Source organism: Calidris pugnax, unplaced genomic scaffold (genome assembly GCF_001431845.1).
Source record: "Calidris pugnax isolate Ruff unplaced genomic scaffold, ASM143184v1 scaffold56, whole genome shotgun sequence".
In the NCBI taxonomy this organism is placed as follows: Eukaryota; Metazoa; Chordata; class Aves; order Charadriiformes; family Scolopacidae; genus Calidris; species Calidris pugnax.
Window position 1 is genome coordinate 7,050,257 of NW_015090839.1, and position 16,564 is coordinate 7,066,820.

The 16,564-nt window shown below is 41.5% G+C and overlaps 1 protein-coding gene across 4 annotated transcripts in view; it reads right to left on the reverse strand.

The window, feature by feature from the left end:
* Positions 1-1,255: 1,255 nt before the first annotated feature.
* PAX9 (paired box 9) overlaps positions 1,256-16,564 on the reverse strand; it is a 20,338-nt gene continuing 5,029 nt past the window's right edge. For 2 of the 4 annotated variants that reach the window (XM_014942059.1, XM_014942058.1), the window contains exons 4-5: positions 11,665-11,817; positions 1,256-2,147 (exon numbers count right to left, since the gene is read on the reverse strand). In XM_014942059.1, the coding sequence (XP_014797545.1) occupies positions 1,893-2,147; positions 11,665-11,817 (408 nt within the window). In that variant the 3' untranslated portion in view covers positions 1,256-1,892. The remainder of the gene's footprint in view (positions 2,148-11,664; positions 11,818-16,564) is intronic. The other 2 variants (XM_014942061.1, XM_014942060.1) reach the window with 1 other exon arrangement.

Genomic DNA, 16,564 nt, shown 5'->3' on the forward strand with positions numbered 1-16,564 from the left:
ATGCAAAAGGGAAAGGTGGCAGCAGCCAGTTGAGTCTATCTAGATTTCGGTGGATATACTGTACATAACATATGTATGGGTTACTTAGATTATTATGAAAATTTACCCACAGCTGTCTCAATTATGAAAGCTGGAAATCCACAAAGAGGGCACTGTGTTTTACCTTCCCACTTAATGAATGTTTAATATGGTATGCAGATAGAGCAATACTTGAAGAATGCAGTTTTCTCCTCTGCTTTAACTATCTCTAGTGTAATTTAAGTTATTGCACAACTTCTATAAAAATACACAATATATTAATGTTCTATGAAGGATATGAAATGTCACACCAGGTTTGTTGGGTTGTTTTTTTTTTTTTCCCATGGTCATATTCTGAACATACCTACAGCATGTGGAAAGCATTCTGGAAGAATAGTCAGAACTTTATTATTGCCCAAGGAAAACAGGGAAATTTTCAAAGATCAGAATGTTAGTTCTCTTGGGATTAAAGTTTAAAGTAAAATAACTGGCACAGAGTACTTGCCACTGGATACAGAAATGTAGAAAGGGAATTTGTTAATATTAAATAATGTCTATGTTTGTAGCACCACCACCAGTATACCTATAAGGGAAAAAAATGCTCCAGAACAACAATGTAAACTTTACCAAGAGCCATATTTTACATTCATTAAAGCAGAAATTAAAGACAACTTCCTCTTAAAAAAATTACAACGTAATCTTGGGGCCGAAAATGCTGGACACAAGTGAAGCCGACAATGACGGTACAATGCTGTTTCTCGGTGGGTTTGTTGGCTGACATGGCTTTATAAGCATCTCTGCACAGGTTGCACACTGACTGCATTTTCCTCTACAGTTTGCTGCTTTGTTCAGATATTTTCCACCCATTTCTGTTTGTACACTTAACACAAGTGTGGTGTTTCATGAATCTGGGAGGCTGGGTATAGCTGGGGAGAGTTACTTGACTGGATTTCTGCTTTTGAATCGTCTGCTAAAGAGATAACTGCATTTATTTCACGAAATGCTGAAGCCTCCACCGTAGGCACAAAAACATGATGAAAAAAATCTTACCTAAACCTCATCACCTGCTACCACCCCACCATGCAAAGACACAGAAAATAGCTAGAAAGTCACCTTTTAAACTCAAAAAAAAAAAAAAAAAAAAAAAAAAAAAAAAAAAAAATAAAACTTTTTACTTTTTAAAAAAAACAAAAAAAAAAACAAAAAAAAAAAAAAAAAAAAAAAAAGAGTAGAAATAAATGTACTGGAAGGTGAAAACAAATGCTGTCAAAAGCCTATATTTACAAATGGATAAAAACACAAAGGTATTACTACTGCCTGATGATGGCGACGTGCCAGAAGAATCTGAGAGCTGCCTATTGCCTTGGTTCTATATTTGATTACCAAAACCCAACAAAACAACCAAAAAGTGATCTCTGAATAGCAGTGGATTGTGTAACCTTGTTGATGAAAGGGTTGTTCTCTAGGCAATTGGCAAACACCTCCCATTGAGCCGCCTTTGCTGATTCAAGGCATAGCAGAATTTTCTGTGGTGATTTTTCTTTATTGATTTTTACACGAATCTTAATAACAATTGCACATTTAGAAAGTCTGTGATGATCAAGAATAAATACGTGTGGTTTGACCAGGAGAGAGTGGGACAAGGTTCCACGAGCCCTTTGAGGGACGCAAGGTCTCTACTTAAAGAGCGCAACACCACACTTCTCTCAAGTTTCTGATGTTGTCTTCAGCTCTTTCAATCCCAAAAGCCTTAACGGCAGACAAGTCACAAGGAGAAATGCCAGGTACCGCTGGCGTGAAGAGAGCAGTCCGTGAGCCAGGCTCAGGAGACGACTAGCCATCGGGCTCATGGTGGTCTTAGACCAGCTCCTACATCAGAGAGCGGAGGCCGTGACCGAGTGGCTGCCCTCCCTGGCCGTCTGCATGCCCTTGAATGCCAGCGAGGCGGGGATGTCGCAGCTGTGAGGGGACAGCGGGGTGCCTCCAGCGTGCTGCCAGCCGTGGCTGGCCATGTAGCCGGACGGAGCGGCGCTGTACGTCATGTAAGGTGACACTTGGGCTGGTGTGGCGTAGGGAGGCATGGCCGGAGCTGACACAAAACTGCTGACGGCTGGGAGGCCATTGGGTGCCTGAAAGGAAAAGGAAAAATGTTTCTAAAAGAGTAAGACACAGTGGATCTGCCATAAAAGAAGCTGCCCTCAGGTGCTGCTGGGGCTTTGTACGAGAACCAGGGCCAGGGAGAACACCCAGAGGGCCACCCATAACCACTCCCCCAGATTTCAGGAGCACAGTGGTTGACCCCTTTTGCTTTGCCGTTAAGACCAGCTGCCCCATATCAGCCCTGCACACCTCTCCCAGCAGCCTGGCCCAGACAGGGACCAGCAGCAGATGTTTAGGGAACACACCCCGAGAGCAGGGCAGGAACAACCAAGCTCCCCCTGTCCACCTGCCCACCTTCCTGCAACCTGCTGTTCAGGGACTCCTTAAGCCTATGGTTGCACCTAATCATTACATTTGCGAGCTACTGCTGGAGGTATTTGTGATGAGTTTGTCCCATCTCTATCACCGAGCACCTTCGTCCTCCTGGCAATGTCCCATGGGTCGGAGCAGATGGGCTGTCACATTTACCCACCTTTCCCACATTTCACGTGGGGTGTTGGCCCCACCGTGGTGGTGCCCTGGCAGGTAGGTAGTGCTGTGGCAGCTGAAGCTGGGTGTGCAGTCACCACGGCCATACCAGCGGCAGGAGAGACAGACCCATCCCAGCACCCTGTGTCCCCCAGCCCTGAAGGAGGGTGGGCTGAGCCCTGAGCTGCAGCGGGCAGGCGCGGGCACGGATCCCAAAACAACACTCCCCGGAGCAGAGAGGTAACAAGCAGCTGGGGGAGGTGGGAACATCTTAAACTCTTCAGTAACTGTTTGCTCAGAGCATGAGTCAGAACTGTAGTAGTGTTATTATTGTTGATGATGTCTTTTAAAAAAATCTGTTTTCTAGGTACTTGGGATATAACCTTGCAAACGTTCGTTGCTCACAGCTTCTCCTGGTTTCAATAGGGCTTCTGTGCACAAAACAATTGCAGGGCTGGGTCCTTTCCTGCAAGCTATTTTCCTAGGTCCTTCCGTAGGCTGGGGAGAAGGGTTTCTATTTAAATAGAGAAGGGAGAGTCCTTCAGTCTGCCACGGTAGGATTTCACAATGAATGACTCCTTATTTAAATAAAAAGTGTTTGGTGGTTTATTTCACACCCTGTAAATACTTCTTTAGCAGAACAGGTACAAACCAGGATCATTTATCTTGCTTAAGTTCCAATTTGTTAGTGTTTATGTTTTAGGATTTTGGGGTGGCATTTTTTCCCAGAAATGTTTTCTATCTAAATATGAAAGAACAGGTATTGATTCAGTAAATCATGTAGCATCTGCCATTTTTAATCCCCTGGCAGAAACAGACCTAGCCTGGATAGTGTAGAGTTAAGAAATGAAAAAAACACTTTTGTTTCTGCTAAAACTTCATGTGAGTTTAACATTTCACTTGTTCAATTCCTGTCTTGATTGCACCTGCCTAAATTTCCAGTATTTACCTCCGTAACGGCACTGGCCTGGTTTCAGGCTCATGAGTTTCCTACCAGTGTAAATCACAGTTCCACTGGCTGGACTATCCTCTCGTTGCCACTTGGGAAACCAAGCAGTAATCCTGCTGGAGTCAATATAAACGTGTACAGCAATCTAAAACAGCAGGAGGCAGTGACGGGATCCCAGCCACAAGCCTCCGATAGGTATATTAATTAGTACAAAACATACAGCTGCAGCAGCAACGTAATTGTCATTCCAAATCCATAAACACTTTGTTGAAGCTGAACTTGCCTTATTCTTTTGAAAATCCAAATATGTGACCTGACCTTCAACTCCAATTACATGTCCCCTACTGTGTCTCAGAATTACACTTTAGCCTTAGCTCTAAATATGTGTTTGCAACAATGCTAATTAATACAAACCTTCAAATAATTGCACTGTAAATTAGTACACTTCTTAAATCACATGGAAAATCATTTCACTGAATTTACTGGAAAGTAAAAAATGTGACAGGCCCTAAAAAGCTGCCATTCTCCAAGCTCCCTGCCTATTCCACTGTGTAAAGTGCTTTTCAGAAAAATGTGGAACAAGAAAAGAGCACCTCTCTGTTTTTTTTCTAACAAACAGCAACAAAAAGCTTTTCACTGAGGTACTAGACCCATTAGACGCATTTTGTAACACTGGGACATAGAGAGCCACAACCCAAACACACAACCCTTCCTGCAGAAGAACTGCAGAAAACCTGAAGGGCTGCTGGAAGGAGAAAATACCTGGGGTAAGTCCCTGAAGAATCTCAAAGCCAGTGTGGGAGCACAAACCTCCAGCCCCTAAGGCTCAGAAAAGGTTTTTTTTTTGGACTCTGCAAGGCCACCTTGCTTCTCCAGGCTTGCCCACTCCCAAACAGGCTGGTACCAAGCAGTGAGCTCAAGGATGTGCCTGGAAGCCCCGTTTTAAATAGGATTCCTCTGTATGAATGGCCATGTCCCATGAACCCTTGGCTTTGCTTTTGAAAGGGTTCCTCCTAGGCCACAGAGGAGGAACATGTCCCTTCAGCCTCCTGTGTTGTCACTGCTCCCCTCTACTACATGTGGTTTTGGGAAAAGCCAGAGTCCTCATTTGCCACAGAGAAGAGAAAATGCTTCCCATATGCTGTACAGACCACCATGCTGTAGGATGCTCTAGGTTGCACTCCAACTGCTGGCACTTCCTCTTAGAGCTCTTTAGAAAAGGCAGATCTTCTAACAACAACATCTAATCCGAGGAAGAATATGACTTTAAATGCATCCTTTGAAGTTGTGCATAGTGCTGCATTATGCCAAGACAAAATACTGCTTGATGCAATTACATTGCCAAGCACCTCTCCCCACGCCAACCAAGAGTCCGTGGGTAGTGCTACCTGTGAGAAAGGCAAATTTTGGTCCTCAATAAATGACTTCCTGCTATGTACAAACGCTGTGTCCAGGCAAAAACATCCCTAGAGCTGATGACTATGTCTATACATGTAGATAAAACAGGCCAGAACCAACTCTTTGGCCCTGAGGGTGAGCAGCGCTATGCAGTACCCAGCCCTACGGCTCTCCCCTCTTCTGCCAGAAACAGGGTGACCTTGTCCATGTAAGAGGTCGGGCAGGGTCCCATGGCTGTTCCCTGCCGACCCCACGCTGGGGCAGAGGAGGCACAGAGGACATGGGCTAGATCTGTGCCAGGCAATGTGCCAAAAAGCCACCTCTTTACTTGTCCACCGATCCTTGAACCCATGTCCTGGCCTACAGACAAGGCTACCAGGGATTTGTCAGCAACTAGAAATTTGGGGCAAATCTGAACCCCTGAACAGCTTGCATTAACTCAGGCATTGTTGATGAATATTTAATCTAACTGTATAGATTTTCCTCTAATTCTGTTTATTGTCGTGTGGCCTTCCTTAATGTGGTCTTATGGCATGAAGTAAAATGAAAGTCTCTGAACTGTAATTAATTGAGAAGCCTCAGTTTGTTACTGAGTGACATTGGAGGTGCTACTTGGGTTGTTACTGATAAGACAGATGGGACTTGACTAAAGATTTGCTAATTTTTGTAAAAGCTCAATTTAGAAGAATACCTACCCTGATTTATAACAGACAGAAAAACCCTTTTACCTTACCCCACCACCGCCATCTTTCAGATAAATTGCAACTGAGATAAGTGATCTTTTTATAGTGTCTATTTTGAATGTGAGGAAGATCTTGTCCTAGCTACTGAGGACAGGACGTGGAGGCAGTTGTGTAGGGACCACCGGTTGCAGCCTGACAGAGGCCACTAGTGCTGGAAAGCTGTTGTCGCTGCCTCGCTGACTTAATGACTCATTCTTATTTCAGTTCCAGTGCCCAAAGCTTTACCACTCAAACCCATGTTGATATGAATGCCAGTAGATGCCTTCAGCCAGCCAAGCAGGCGTCACTGGGATGGGTAAGGACTGGCCCAGCACAGAGCACAGTTCTGCTTCAGGGGAGGTTTCAGCCATACCCACAGAGCAGCCAGAGGCCTCCTCTGATCCAAATTTAAAGCTGAGGGGATAGAGGAAACCTCACGTTATGTGATTTAAAACCATGCTGCTTTTTTAAAAAAAAAATATGATTTTTCATCTCTTGACTTTCATCAGTGAAGGACTTGACCCAATAATTTTAACCTCAAGAGTTTTTTTACTTCTAAACAGCTTTAGGTACAATGTGTAGGTTATCAGAAGGGTTGAATCTTGTCTGTCAATCTGGCACTTTTTACAAACATGACATTCACTTAAAATAAATGGAGGGGATTAAGTTCCATGACCCTGTATATACTGGATGAATAATTCATCCTGCAGTATTTCAATCAGAGGAAATGAACACCAAAATCTAAACATTCGTAATTAGGAGTGCGAGAACCCCATGGTGTTTATGGTTTTTTAAAACCCTTAGAACTTGTTTTAAGTGCAGAGCTCCTTGAACCTGTTTTTTAAGTTTTATAAATATTTTTTTTCTTAATTTAAACCATTGCTTTTCAAGGGAAATCTAATTTTTTAAAGCAAACAAACAAACATGTAGTTCTAACTGAACTAGAACTTCTGCTGTGCAAGTGATAAGGGTTCCTGATTGAAAGTGCTTACTGCCTGGCTTCTACAAAGACCACAGAGAAACATTTCCTTTGAGCTGCTGCTTCTATCAAGGTTTTGAGACAACTGATGAAATAAGCATTTCCAAATTTTAAAGCAGCGTTCAAAACCTAGAACACACAACTTCCCACCAATTCAAAAATTCAGTTAAACATGTTCTCGCAAAGATACCTGCAAAACAACAAGTGGTTGGGTCAGGGTTACAAGTTGGGTCTGGTGCTTTTCTGCTGAGTTACTGTTGGTAGGCACCAGTGCCAGTGAAATGAATATCCAGGAAAGTGTTCAAAGCCAGGGTGGACATAAGGTCTTGCTTTAGGTCACATAAAATGATGCTGCCGAAACAAATGGACTGCCTGTATTTTTACCAGTGAAAGAGTTGGTTCAGTGTTTTTAACGGAGGGAATTTTTAGTTTTAGACACTTCAGGTAAAATACTAACTAGAGACACCATCGTTTGTTGTTGTTTTCAGTCTGTTTGGGATTTGGGACACAGAGGGGGTGGGTGAATGAACCAAGCTTATGTGCGATTATCTTTGGAACAAGTAATTTCCATTAGCTCCTTTGGATTCCTAAAAGTCAGAACAGTTCCTCTTCCCCATACACCTTGACCTCTGTTACGCAGGTTATGCTGGTACAACGTGTCACACAGCTTCAGCCTCCTCTCTCCCTCATGGTAAGGAAAGCACAAGCTTTCTGGACAAACTTCCCAGTCAATCCAGGTCAGACAAACCAACTGATTTTTTTTTTCTGCCTTGGTCACATTAGCACCAGATAAACACACAAGCTAGATTCCACTTTCAGACATCATGATATAAATCCAAAATCTATATTTTAATTACTTGATATTATTTTGTTTTGTTTCATCCCCTTCTCTACTTTTCCTTCTCTGCCTTTTGCTTGCAAAGTGCATGTTCTCTAAGTACCAAAATTAGACCCTCTCCCTGCAATCCATTCCCATGTGGTTTCTAAATGTTTCAGAAAATGACCCAGTCACCTAAAGTTTCTCAGAAATAGCATTCAAAATCACAGACCTGCATTTATATTAGTTATTACTAATACGAATAATGTAAATGATCTCATTTCAGTTTACAGGAATAAAAAAAAGAGCAGATTTGGTGCCAAAGGTGGATGCCACCTCAGTTTTATAGTCTAATCCTAAAGTGTCCAAAAGAACGTAAATTATTCTTCTTATTTTAAAGTTATTATGCCCAATTATTTGAATCACTTGCCCATTGTAATGTAGTTCTTACAGTATTTTATTAAATAGATAATTTATTGCATAGACTAAGAGTGCCTGATTTGTGGAAGTATTCTAAATGTCTAGGAAAAAACCCTCTTTCTGGAGAAACAACATAGGCTTCAAGCTCCAGTTACCTAATTCACCAGCCCTAATGAGCTCAAATAGTGACTCAGCCCAAACTCCCCTGCTGGAATCAGCAGAAGTTCAGCCTGCGTCAAGATTTGGGGAACACACCTCTGGTGAATAAGGTTTGCTGTTTCCTTTGGATTTCTCAATTCTAAGGCTGACTTGGACGGAACGAATCCTTTCTATCCTCGGATCAGCAAGCTCAGCACGTTGCCTTGATCCTTCGGCACGGAGCCTTTCCCCAAGAGCAAACGAACCAAATCTGCAGAGGTATCATCACACCCCCCTGCCCGGGGCGAAGCGGGGGGCTGGCAGTGGCCGGGGCTGCAGGGACGCTGCCGGAGCTCCGCAGACAGACACCCGCTCGCTGCTCGTTTTTCAAAACGAAAAACATAAACAACTTCTGGGAACGCCGAGCCTTTTCCGAATGTCCTGAAAACACAGTCGCAAAGCAGCTACTGGAAAAGTCATTTTTTCCACAGCAAGGGAAAAGCATAGCAGGGAGCAGAGGGGAATATCTAGTCCTTCAATCAGAAGAGCAAATTACCTTAAAAACCCAGAGGATCTCTCACGTTCTTAGTAACGTGCACATAATCAGTCAAAAAGGTTACGGCAACAAGACTAGAAGCAATCAAAACCAAACTGCAAACATAAAGGAAGCAAACATGCTAAATCTCCCTTTTTAATTGGAGGTTAAATATGATTTATAAATCAAACCAACATATGAGATCCCAAGGGAAGAGTAAACAAATTTTCCAAGTAAAACATCAGCAGCAGGCCTGTAATGGAAATCTCATTTAGGAAAAGGGCATTACCTAAAGATGTAAGTAATACACCTATGTTTCTTTTAAGGTTTTAAAGTGAATAATTTTAAATAATACATGGGTAAAACTTGGATTTAACTAAATTACAGCTAAATTCTGAAGCTAAATTCAGTACTTCAGCATCAATGGCAAAAATGACACGATCCCACAAACACTCATTCAGATCAGTATCCCATTAAAATTAACATGCCCACACAGCTAAGTCGAGGTTACCTAAAGAAGAAGGATTACAAAAGTCAGTACTGAGTCAATTTCTCCAGTTTACGATACCATTTTTCATTAAAAATCTTTTTAAGAAAAATGTAATAAAATTGCTAAGCAGTATGTGAATAATCTAGAGTTCACCCTACAAAACAGTGTTGGCTGTCCTTTTATAATGCTGGAAAAATTTCTTGCAAAAATCTTTTCAGAGCTCATATTAGCTATGAAAACTAAAGAAGAAAATTCTTTTTCTGAACATATCCTCCCTTCAATTTTCTATTAATTTCACTGCAAGGAGAGGAGAATAGAAAAGACTCTGAAAAGTGAGTACATCATCATTAAATAATTCTAACATCCAAAAAACCTTGAAGAGAAGGGGGAACATTCTGAAGGTAGGACATTACTTTGAAACATATGACATTTTTTTCAGGGAAGACTGGACAGAAGTAATATGCTGGAGTTGAGGAGCTTTTAAAACAACACATGGGCAAGGGGTTTACAGTCAGTCTGCTGCTCAGTTCAACTGGGTTGATTCTCAGAAGACTGAGCTTCAAAAAATGTGAAGAGACCTTTCAAGAATAGAGAATTACAATATTTCACTAAGTCATACGAAGCAATGCTAGTATTCTAGTTGAAGTCACAATTAAAAAAAAAAAAAAAAGTTATTTGCATGCTCGAGTGCTTTAAAATTCCAAACATAATTAGTTACCCAATCCCATACAGTGTCTCTTACAAAGATGCTGCTTTCTTTACAGTTATTTCTCCTGTTACTAAATTCAATGCCTTAAAGTGTACTGCATGAGAAAATCACACTACTTCCTTCTAAAATAAAGTTCATTCCCTTAATAATAAGCCGACCCATTCCCCATGTTCAGTGTGCTTTTTTTATTAACTTAAACTTGTTTCCTTTACTTATAGGCGTCCCCAGCTGCACTGAATAACAGAAATCAGATAATATCAAATGAGTGTTTTAACTATAGTTGCGACATGCATCAAAATCAATCTTAATTATATTTTCTTATCAAATTTTAAATCTTGGCCTCTTCAGGGAAATAAAAACCCACTTTTGGAAATAGTAATAGTAACTTGAATTTACACACCATCACCAATCCTTTCCTAAAGGAGCCAGGGGCATTTTATGTCTTTTCCAAAACAAACTACAGCCGAAATAAAAGTGAAAAAAAAAAACTCTTTCTCAGAGACTGAGGAATCCACTACAAAAACAACAGAGGAAACATGAGGTAGGAGAAAAAGGCACAATGGAGACAAGGTGGACGGGGTTTGTTGGTTTTACAAGCGCACTCGGAGGGAAAAGAGGGGAGCAAGGGTTTCCAGTGCTTCTTCAGAAGAGGCATGGGTTTAGATGGTTTTCACAGTGAAGTGAAATCTACCACATATGGCACACACTAATATGTCCATCCAAAAAGTGTCTCCCAAACATAGATTACTGTGGAAAGTCTGTACAGTCACCGAATGGTTGCTTTCTATTCACACTCCGGTTTAAAAAGGATGATACAAATAGAAGTCACGGCCTTCCCAGTGAAGGTGCTGGATCTTGGGTTATATTCTATTATTTAACAAACCTCACAACTGGACTACCTCAATGTGGAGTGAAAACAAATTCTGTTTGCTGTGAGCACAAAGCTTAATTTTCATGACAAAGACACAATGTGAGTACCCCTTAGACAGATATCCTGTGCTTGCAAGAAGAAAAGGAAAGTTCAGAAAGAAAATCATGCCATATAAGCAAACACCCTTGAATAGGAAATAACTACAGATTCTCATAGTTTTAGAACAAATTTGCACAATAATTCCCCTATGGTATTTTGGCAAAATCTGGAGTCAGGCAGGGCACGAACATTAAACAAACAAATACACTTACAGGAATAAATATTTGTTCTTTCTACACTGATTGTTAAGACTGCAAGTATTAGCAAAAAGTTCTGTGAAAAATGCCTTCTAAATATAATATATTTAACAATATATTGATATTTCAACATGGTGTTATTTAAATTAAACTGAGTTTGGAAGAAGGAGACTTCATGGACACAGAGATATCAAAGGGATTCTTGATGGCTAGAAGCTGGGCAAATGTGGGGTCAAACTGGTAAAGTCCCCACTTTGTCCTCTTCAGGGAGAGCCAAAACAGAGGTCCCCTTTGTCTAACAAACCTCTGATGCCGCAGAGGCAGTTACTGGGAAGCTGGTAAGCTAACAAGGGTGAAATCACAGCCCATCAATTGTTGAATTTTTATCATCTTTATGACTAGGTCATGTAGGCAGTTCCTAAGAGGTGATAAATTGCCACAACAGACAAATTCAGACACACCATACAGTCTTCATCTACTTCCCACTCTACTGCAAGTACCAGAAGACTGAACAGATCAAGTCCTACCTAATCCCCCTGCCCCTGGCACTCTGCTCCTTGGCGGTGACAGGTTTCTCCCACCACTCTCCCTTTTTGATCCCCAGTTCTGTTTGTCAATGTAGAGTTCCTGGTGGGTTGGGGCCCTTTGAGCAGAGGGTGCTCAGAGTGCAGCTTGAATTATACCATTCACTCACCTCTCTGACTTTCTTTATTAGTTTCATCCGGGTGGAGTGCCCTGAAGCCATGTGGGTTGGTGGGCAGGGCACTGTGTTTTGGCCGTGGAAGCAGGTGGCCAGTAAGAGGCAGGTCTCACAAATGGGGTTCGAATGGGGTGCCATCCAGATCACCTGGGAAGGAATCGGGTGCATGTAGTGGGATCAGCTCATGCCCCTCACCCACAACATGCAATGACATGGATGCCTAGACCTCAAGCAAGCCATCTTAGTGACAGTATTTTAATAGCAGGCACTGGGCTGCAGATCCTAATGAGAGTGACATGGAACCAGACAGTCTCCGAGCCAAGGTCTGAACCCCTGCACCAGACAGGAATGCTGCTAACAATTCTGCTAAGTACTATGGCAAAAGAGCAAATCAGCACCTCTCCTCAACACCTTTCCACCCCCTGGGTATGAGTGAGGAGCAGGAAGTACGTCTTTATGGATTTTGCACAGCCCTATAGCAGGAATCCAACTGCCTGAATCCCAAGCTAGCTAGAATATAAGATGCCAAAATAAGTACTCTGCTAATTATTTTTTTCAATAAATAATCTGTGTGGGATGGTCATGTAATTGACCATAATATTTAAGGTTACATTTTCATCTTATTTGTAAAGAAGTTACCATATGGTGTGGTTTCTAAGCACTGCAGACAAAAACAGTAAAGATGCTTTAGATGTCTTTAGACAATAGAAACAGTAAAGACCAACAAGTACGTTGTTGGTCTACAATGAAAGATCAGAAACTAAATATTTACATTGCTTACATTTTCTGTGCAAATAATTCTCCAGAATTGCACCCACAATAATTTGCCATCACTTGCCCTAAGATGGAGCCTTCCCCTTATGTGCTGTAAGCACATGGAGCTCATGACCCCTAAATCAGAAAGCAACCAAAGGACAGGGATCATTTTCCCAGCAAAGCCCAAAACTCAAGCCACTAACTCAAGTTGATGAAGTTCAGCTGAGTCAGAGATGAAGCGTTTGCTGCTTTGGGGTTTGCCCAACATGTCAGAGAAAGACTTCGCCCAAACCATGTTCACAAGCCCCTCTGAATTCAGAGGAGTGTTCTCAGCAACTCCGGTGGGTTGGTTTGGGATCAGGCCTCCGAATAGCTCACCCTTTCCAGGAGCGAGTTTGTCATAACTGCTTGCTCTTAGACCCCAGTTACAAGTTTTTTCCCATTAACGAGTGTCAGTTCCCTTTGGCAATAAGCACATCTGCTTCCTGCAATGCACAGGGCAAATAATTCTGAAAAAAGAAAAAATACTTCCAAAACTATTTGCCTCTCAACAAATCATACAGACATATGTCTGCATTTGCATACATGTGTAAATACAGACCACAACTTTTTCAGTTTGCACATTCGTTTGTACTTTAGTACAGAAAGTCACAAGCATCAGATGTCTGAAAACTGCATTTTAAATATGATACATATTTATTAAATGTTTTCATTTCAAATGTAGGGTACAAATGCATTTGTATTTCACTGATTCCAACTACTATTTTTTTCTTAATGCAGCTGTCAGTAAAAGCTGTGTAATGCATAAAATACTCAGAATATTCATCCTTTGTATCAATAATATAATTATCTGTAGAAACCATTCCCCCAACAACACAATGAATGTGCCTCTCCGGATAAATACTGCAGTATAACTGAGCTCTGTATGAAATGTGTATGACCCAAAACTGTCCCACTCCCAGAAAAATCTATTTCCCTTTTCAGTTTCTCTGATTCACAGTCACTCTGTTTGCAAAGCAGTATGACAAATTTGTGAATATGATGCACCAGAAAAACACAATGCAATTGCTTTCGTATAAACGACACCTTGGTACCTCAGGTAATTAAAAACAAATAGAAACTTGACAAGGCATCTCTGTGATTTCCTGGGGAACATTTGGTACAGAATCACAGTGTGCCAGGCAGAGCCTTCCACTCCCCAAGCCCAAATACCAAAGAACATCACAAACAAAGGCCCCAGAGACATCAGGAAATTCATAATACTTAAAGTGAAAAATGTTCTACATCCAGAGGTTCGGTTTCACGTTAAATGAGCGTAACTGCATATTGCCAAGGCAAAAATATGAAGTCTTTCTGCCTCTTTTGGTGGAGTCTTTTCCCAGGCTGAATTCCCGCTGATGTGTGGGACAAGAGGTGAAATGCAGCCGTTCAAAGCCATCAAAGAGATCAGCCTTGGCTGCCGACTGACAAGTCTGGGAGGTTGACAAGAATTTTTCCTGAAAAAAACCTACAGGATCCCGTGTGTTAAAATAAATGTATCTCAATTTAAAGGAGGAATCAAATAAATATATTTTAAAACTACGGAAGACCTTGTTCTTTGGGCTCAATTTTTCTTGTCTATCTCATGCAGAGGGAGTTTCCAGGGGATTTCTTGAGAAGTAAACTATTATCTTCCATGACTAAGGCTGGGGAACATGTCCTTCACTTGCCTAGTAGCTACGGACCTATTTGCAAGCTGCGGACAGGTGAACCTTGAATGTTGCTGACGCTTACAAAGTGTAGTTGATATTTGTTAGAAACAGCAGAATTCCCTATCAGTGACACAAAACCCTTTGTTACTGCACTTCAGAGCACATTCTCTGCTCCTGTTGTGTAATTGGAAAGCCTAAGTAAAATAGGCACGCTTGATTCCCTCCTGCTCTACTCCTCTTGTAGACGCCGCTGACTTTGGTAATACAGCAAAACCTGGAATATTACAGAACGGTCACTTCTCTGGGGGAAATCTGCTGGCTGCCTTCTGAAGAGCGAGCTTTTGTAATGAGAAGATGAGGAAAATAGCATTTACCCTGAAGTCCAAAGACAGAGCACCCTGAAGTCCAAAGACAGAGCCTATTTCACCATAGACCTTCTGGCACATAAATTATGACTGTGGCTTCCCCATTTTCCACCATTCCGCATACCCATTTCTTAGATCGGTACAAATGAACCAATGTTCTCTCCTGTCCCTTCCTCATCTACTTACACCCAAAGCAGTACGCCTTGCAAGAGACTATGTAAAGGTCTAGGAACATCAGAGCCTTTTGGTGAGACTTTACTGTCACAGACTGTCACCCCAGACTCACTGCGCTTCAGCAAACAGACAGCTAGTAAGTCAGTGCTACGTGCAGCAAGAGTTCAGTTCATAAATTCACTTTTCACCTGCCTGGAACAGAACTTTCGGGAAAAAGAATATTGCAAAAACTGAAAAAAATCACATTTTCACATTCTTATTTGACATGAACTTCCTCTGAATGAATACACATTAGAGTGAATACACTCTAGCAAGGCAGTAAACTTGTGACAGACAAAGCAATTAATGTAAAGGTGGATTAATTCTCCGGTAAGCAAGTCTGAATATTACATGAATAGACTGGTCTATATGTTAGAACTTTCCACAACCAAGTTCTATTTGCCCATATGGGCAAATATGGGGAAGGACTGGGAGGGGAATCTCCTCTGTGTCTTCTTTTAGTTAGCAGGGTTCTGAAAATGACCTTTCAGATACCTTTTAGCTTTTCTACCCCTTTAAACTCTCTGGACAATGTATTTTGATAAATGAATTCCATTTTATTAATAGCAATCTGCTCCATTTTTAAATAGCGAATATGTTTAAATTACATATATCAGGTGATCTTTAAGGTTGAACAAAACTTTGAGACTGATTTTGACAGTAGAACAGTGATATAGTATGGAGATGAAAGTAAAAATATTGAAAGAGTGGAAAAAGATAAAAAAATAGTTTCCAACACCAGCATTGAAAATAACCCGATGTACATAACATTGTTCCTCAACACATCTGTTGAGGTAAATGAAATTCCAACAGAGGTGATGGTTTACAACCGAGGAGCAGGACCTGCACAGCAGAACTGTGTGCAGAAGGCCCAGCCAGGAACCTAAGACAATGCAGCCACAATACAGCTGTTCTTAACACAATAATGACAAGCTATTTCCATCACTTTTAGGAAGACTGCTAACACTTTATTAATTTCATTTTTAAATAAAATTGTAGAAGGATGAATATTAACTCTAATTCTATCTTTAACTGTACAGTCACGGCTATACTACATTGCTCAGTATTTGTAATACGAAATTAACAGAATAATAATGGGATAATAGAAAAATGTAATACAAAACAAATATGACAGCATTAAGGTCAGTATATTGTTTGCAAGGTAATATATAGAATACAGTGCTTGGTCACCTTTGGGGCCTACGATGTTTCCCACTCTGCCTCATTCACCCCTTCCCAAGCATTCCTGCCGTTTGCGCTCCACATCTTAAATTTTAAATGCTCTGACTGAGCTACTCTCAGCACCAAATCCGAGCTACAACAGTCTCCTCCACATGGAATCCAAAGCCAGACACAGAACCGAAAAATACGTCCAAACTCTCTGTCTTTGAATGGGAACATGCTAACCAGAGATCGCGGATTTTCCTCGACTTCGTTATAAGCATAATAAATGAAGAGCGGGGAAGTCACAATCTGAGTGTGATACGTTTTGAAATGTCTCCATTGCAGGGAAAAAAAAAGTTTTCCAAATCTGTGCTTTCCCCGCAAGTAACAGTTGAGCCTTTTATAGCTGTTCTCCTGGCATGGGATTTGATTAGCAAGTACAAAGATTTAGACGGAGATTTATTAAGTAACAGTTATATTGTGTTGTAATTAAAACGTAGGAAATTCGCCGTCTACTTAAGCGTTTAAAAATGCTTAATGTAGGAAGCAATTACACCTCATTTTCAAATTATTCCCCTGCCTGCAGAGCACGCTGCGGACGGGGTAAAACGCAGCTTTAAGGGGGGGGGGACGACGGGCGGGAGGTGCCCGCTCACACCGCCCGGGGCTGCGGGGCCCGGGGTGCGGGGCACGGCGGGGGCTCGG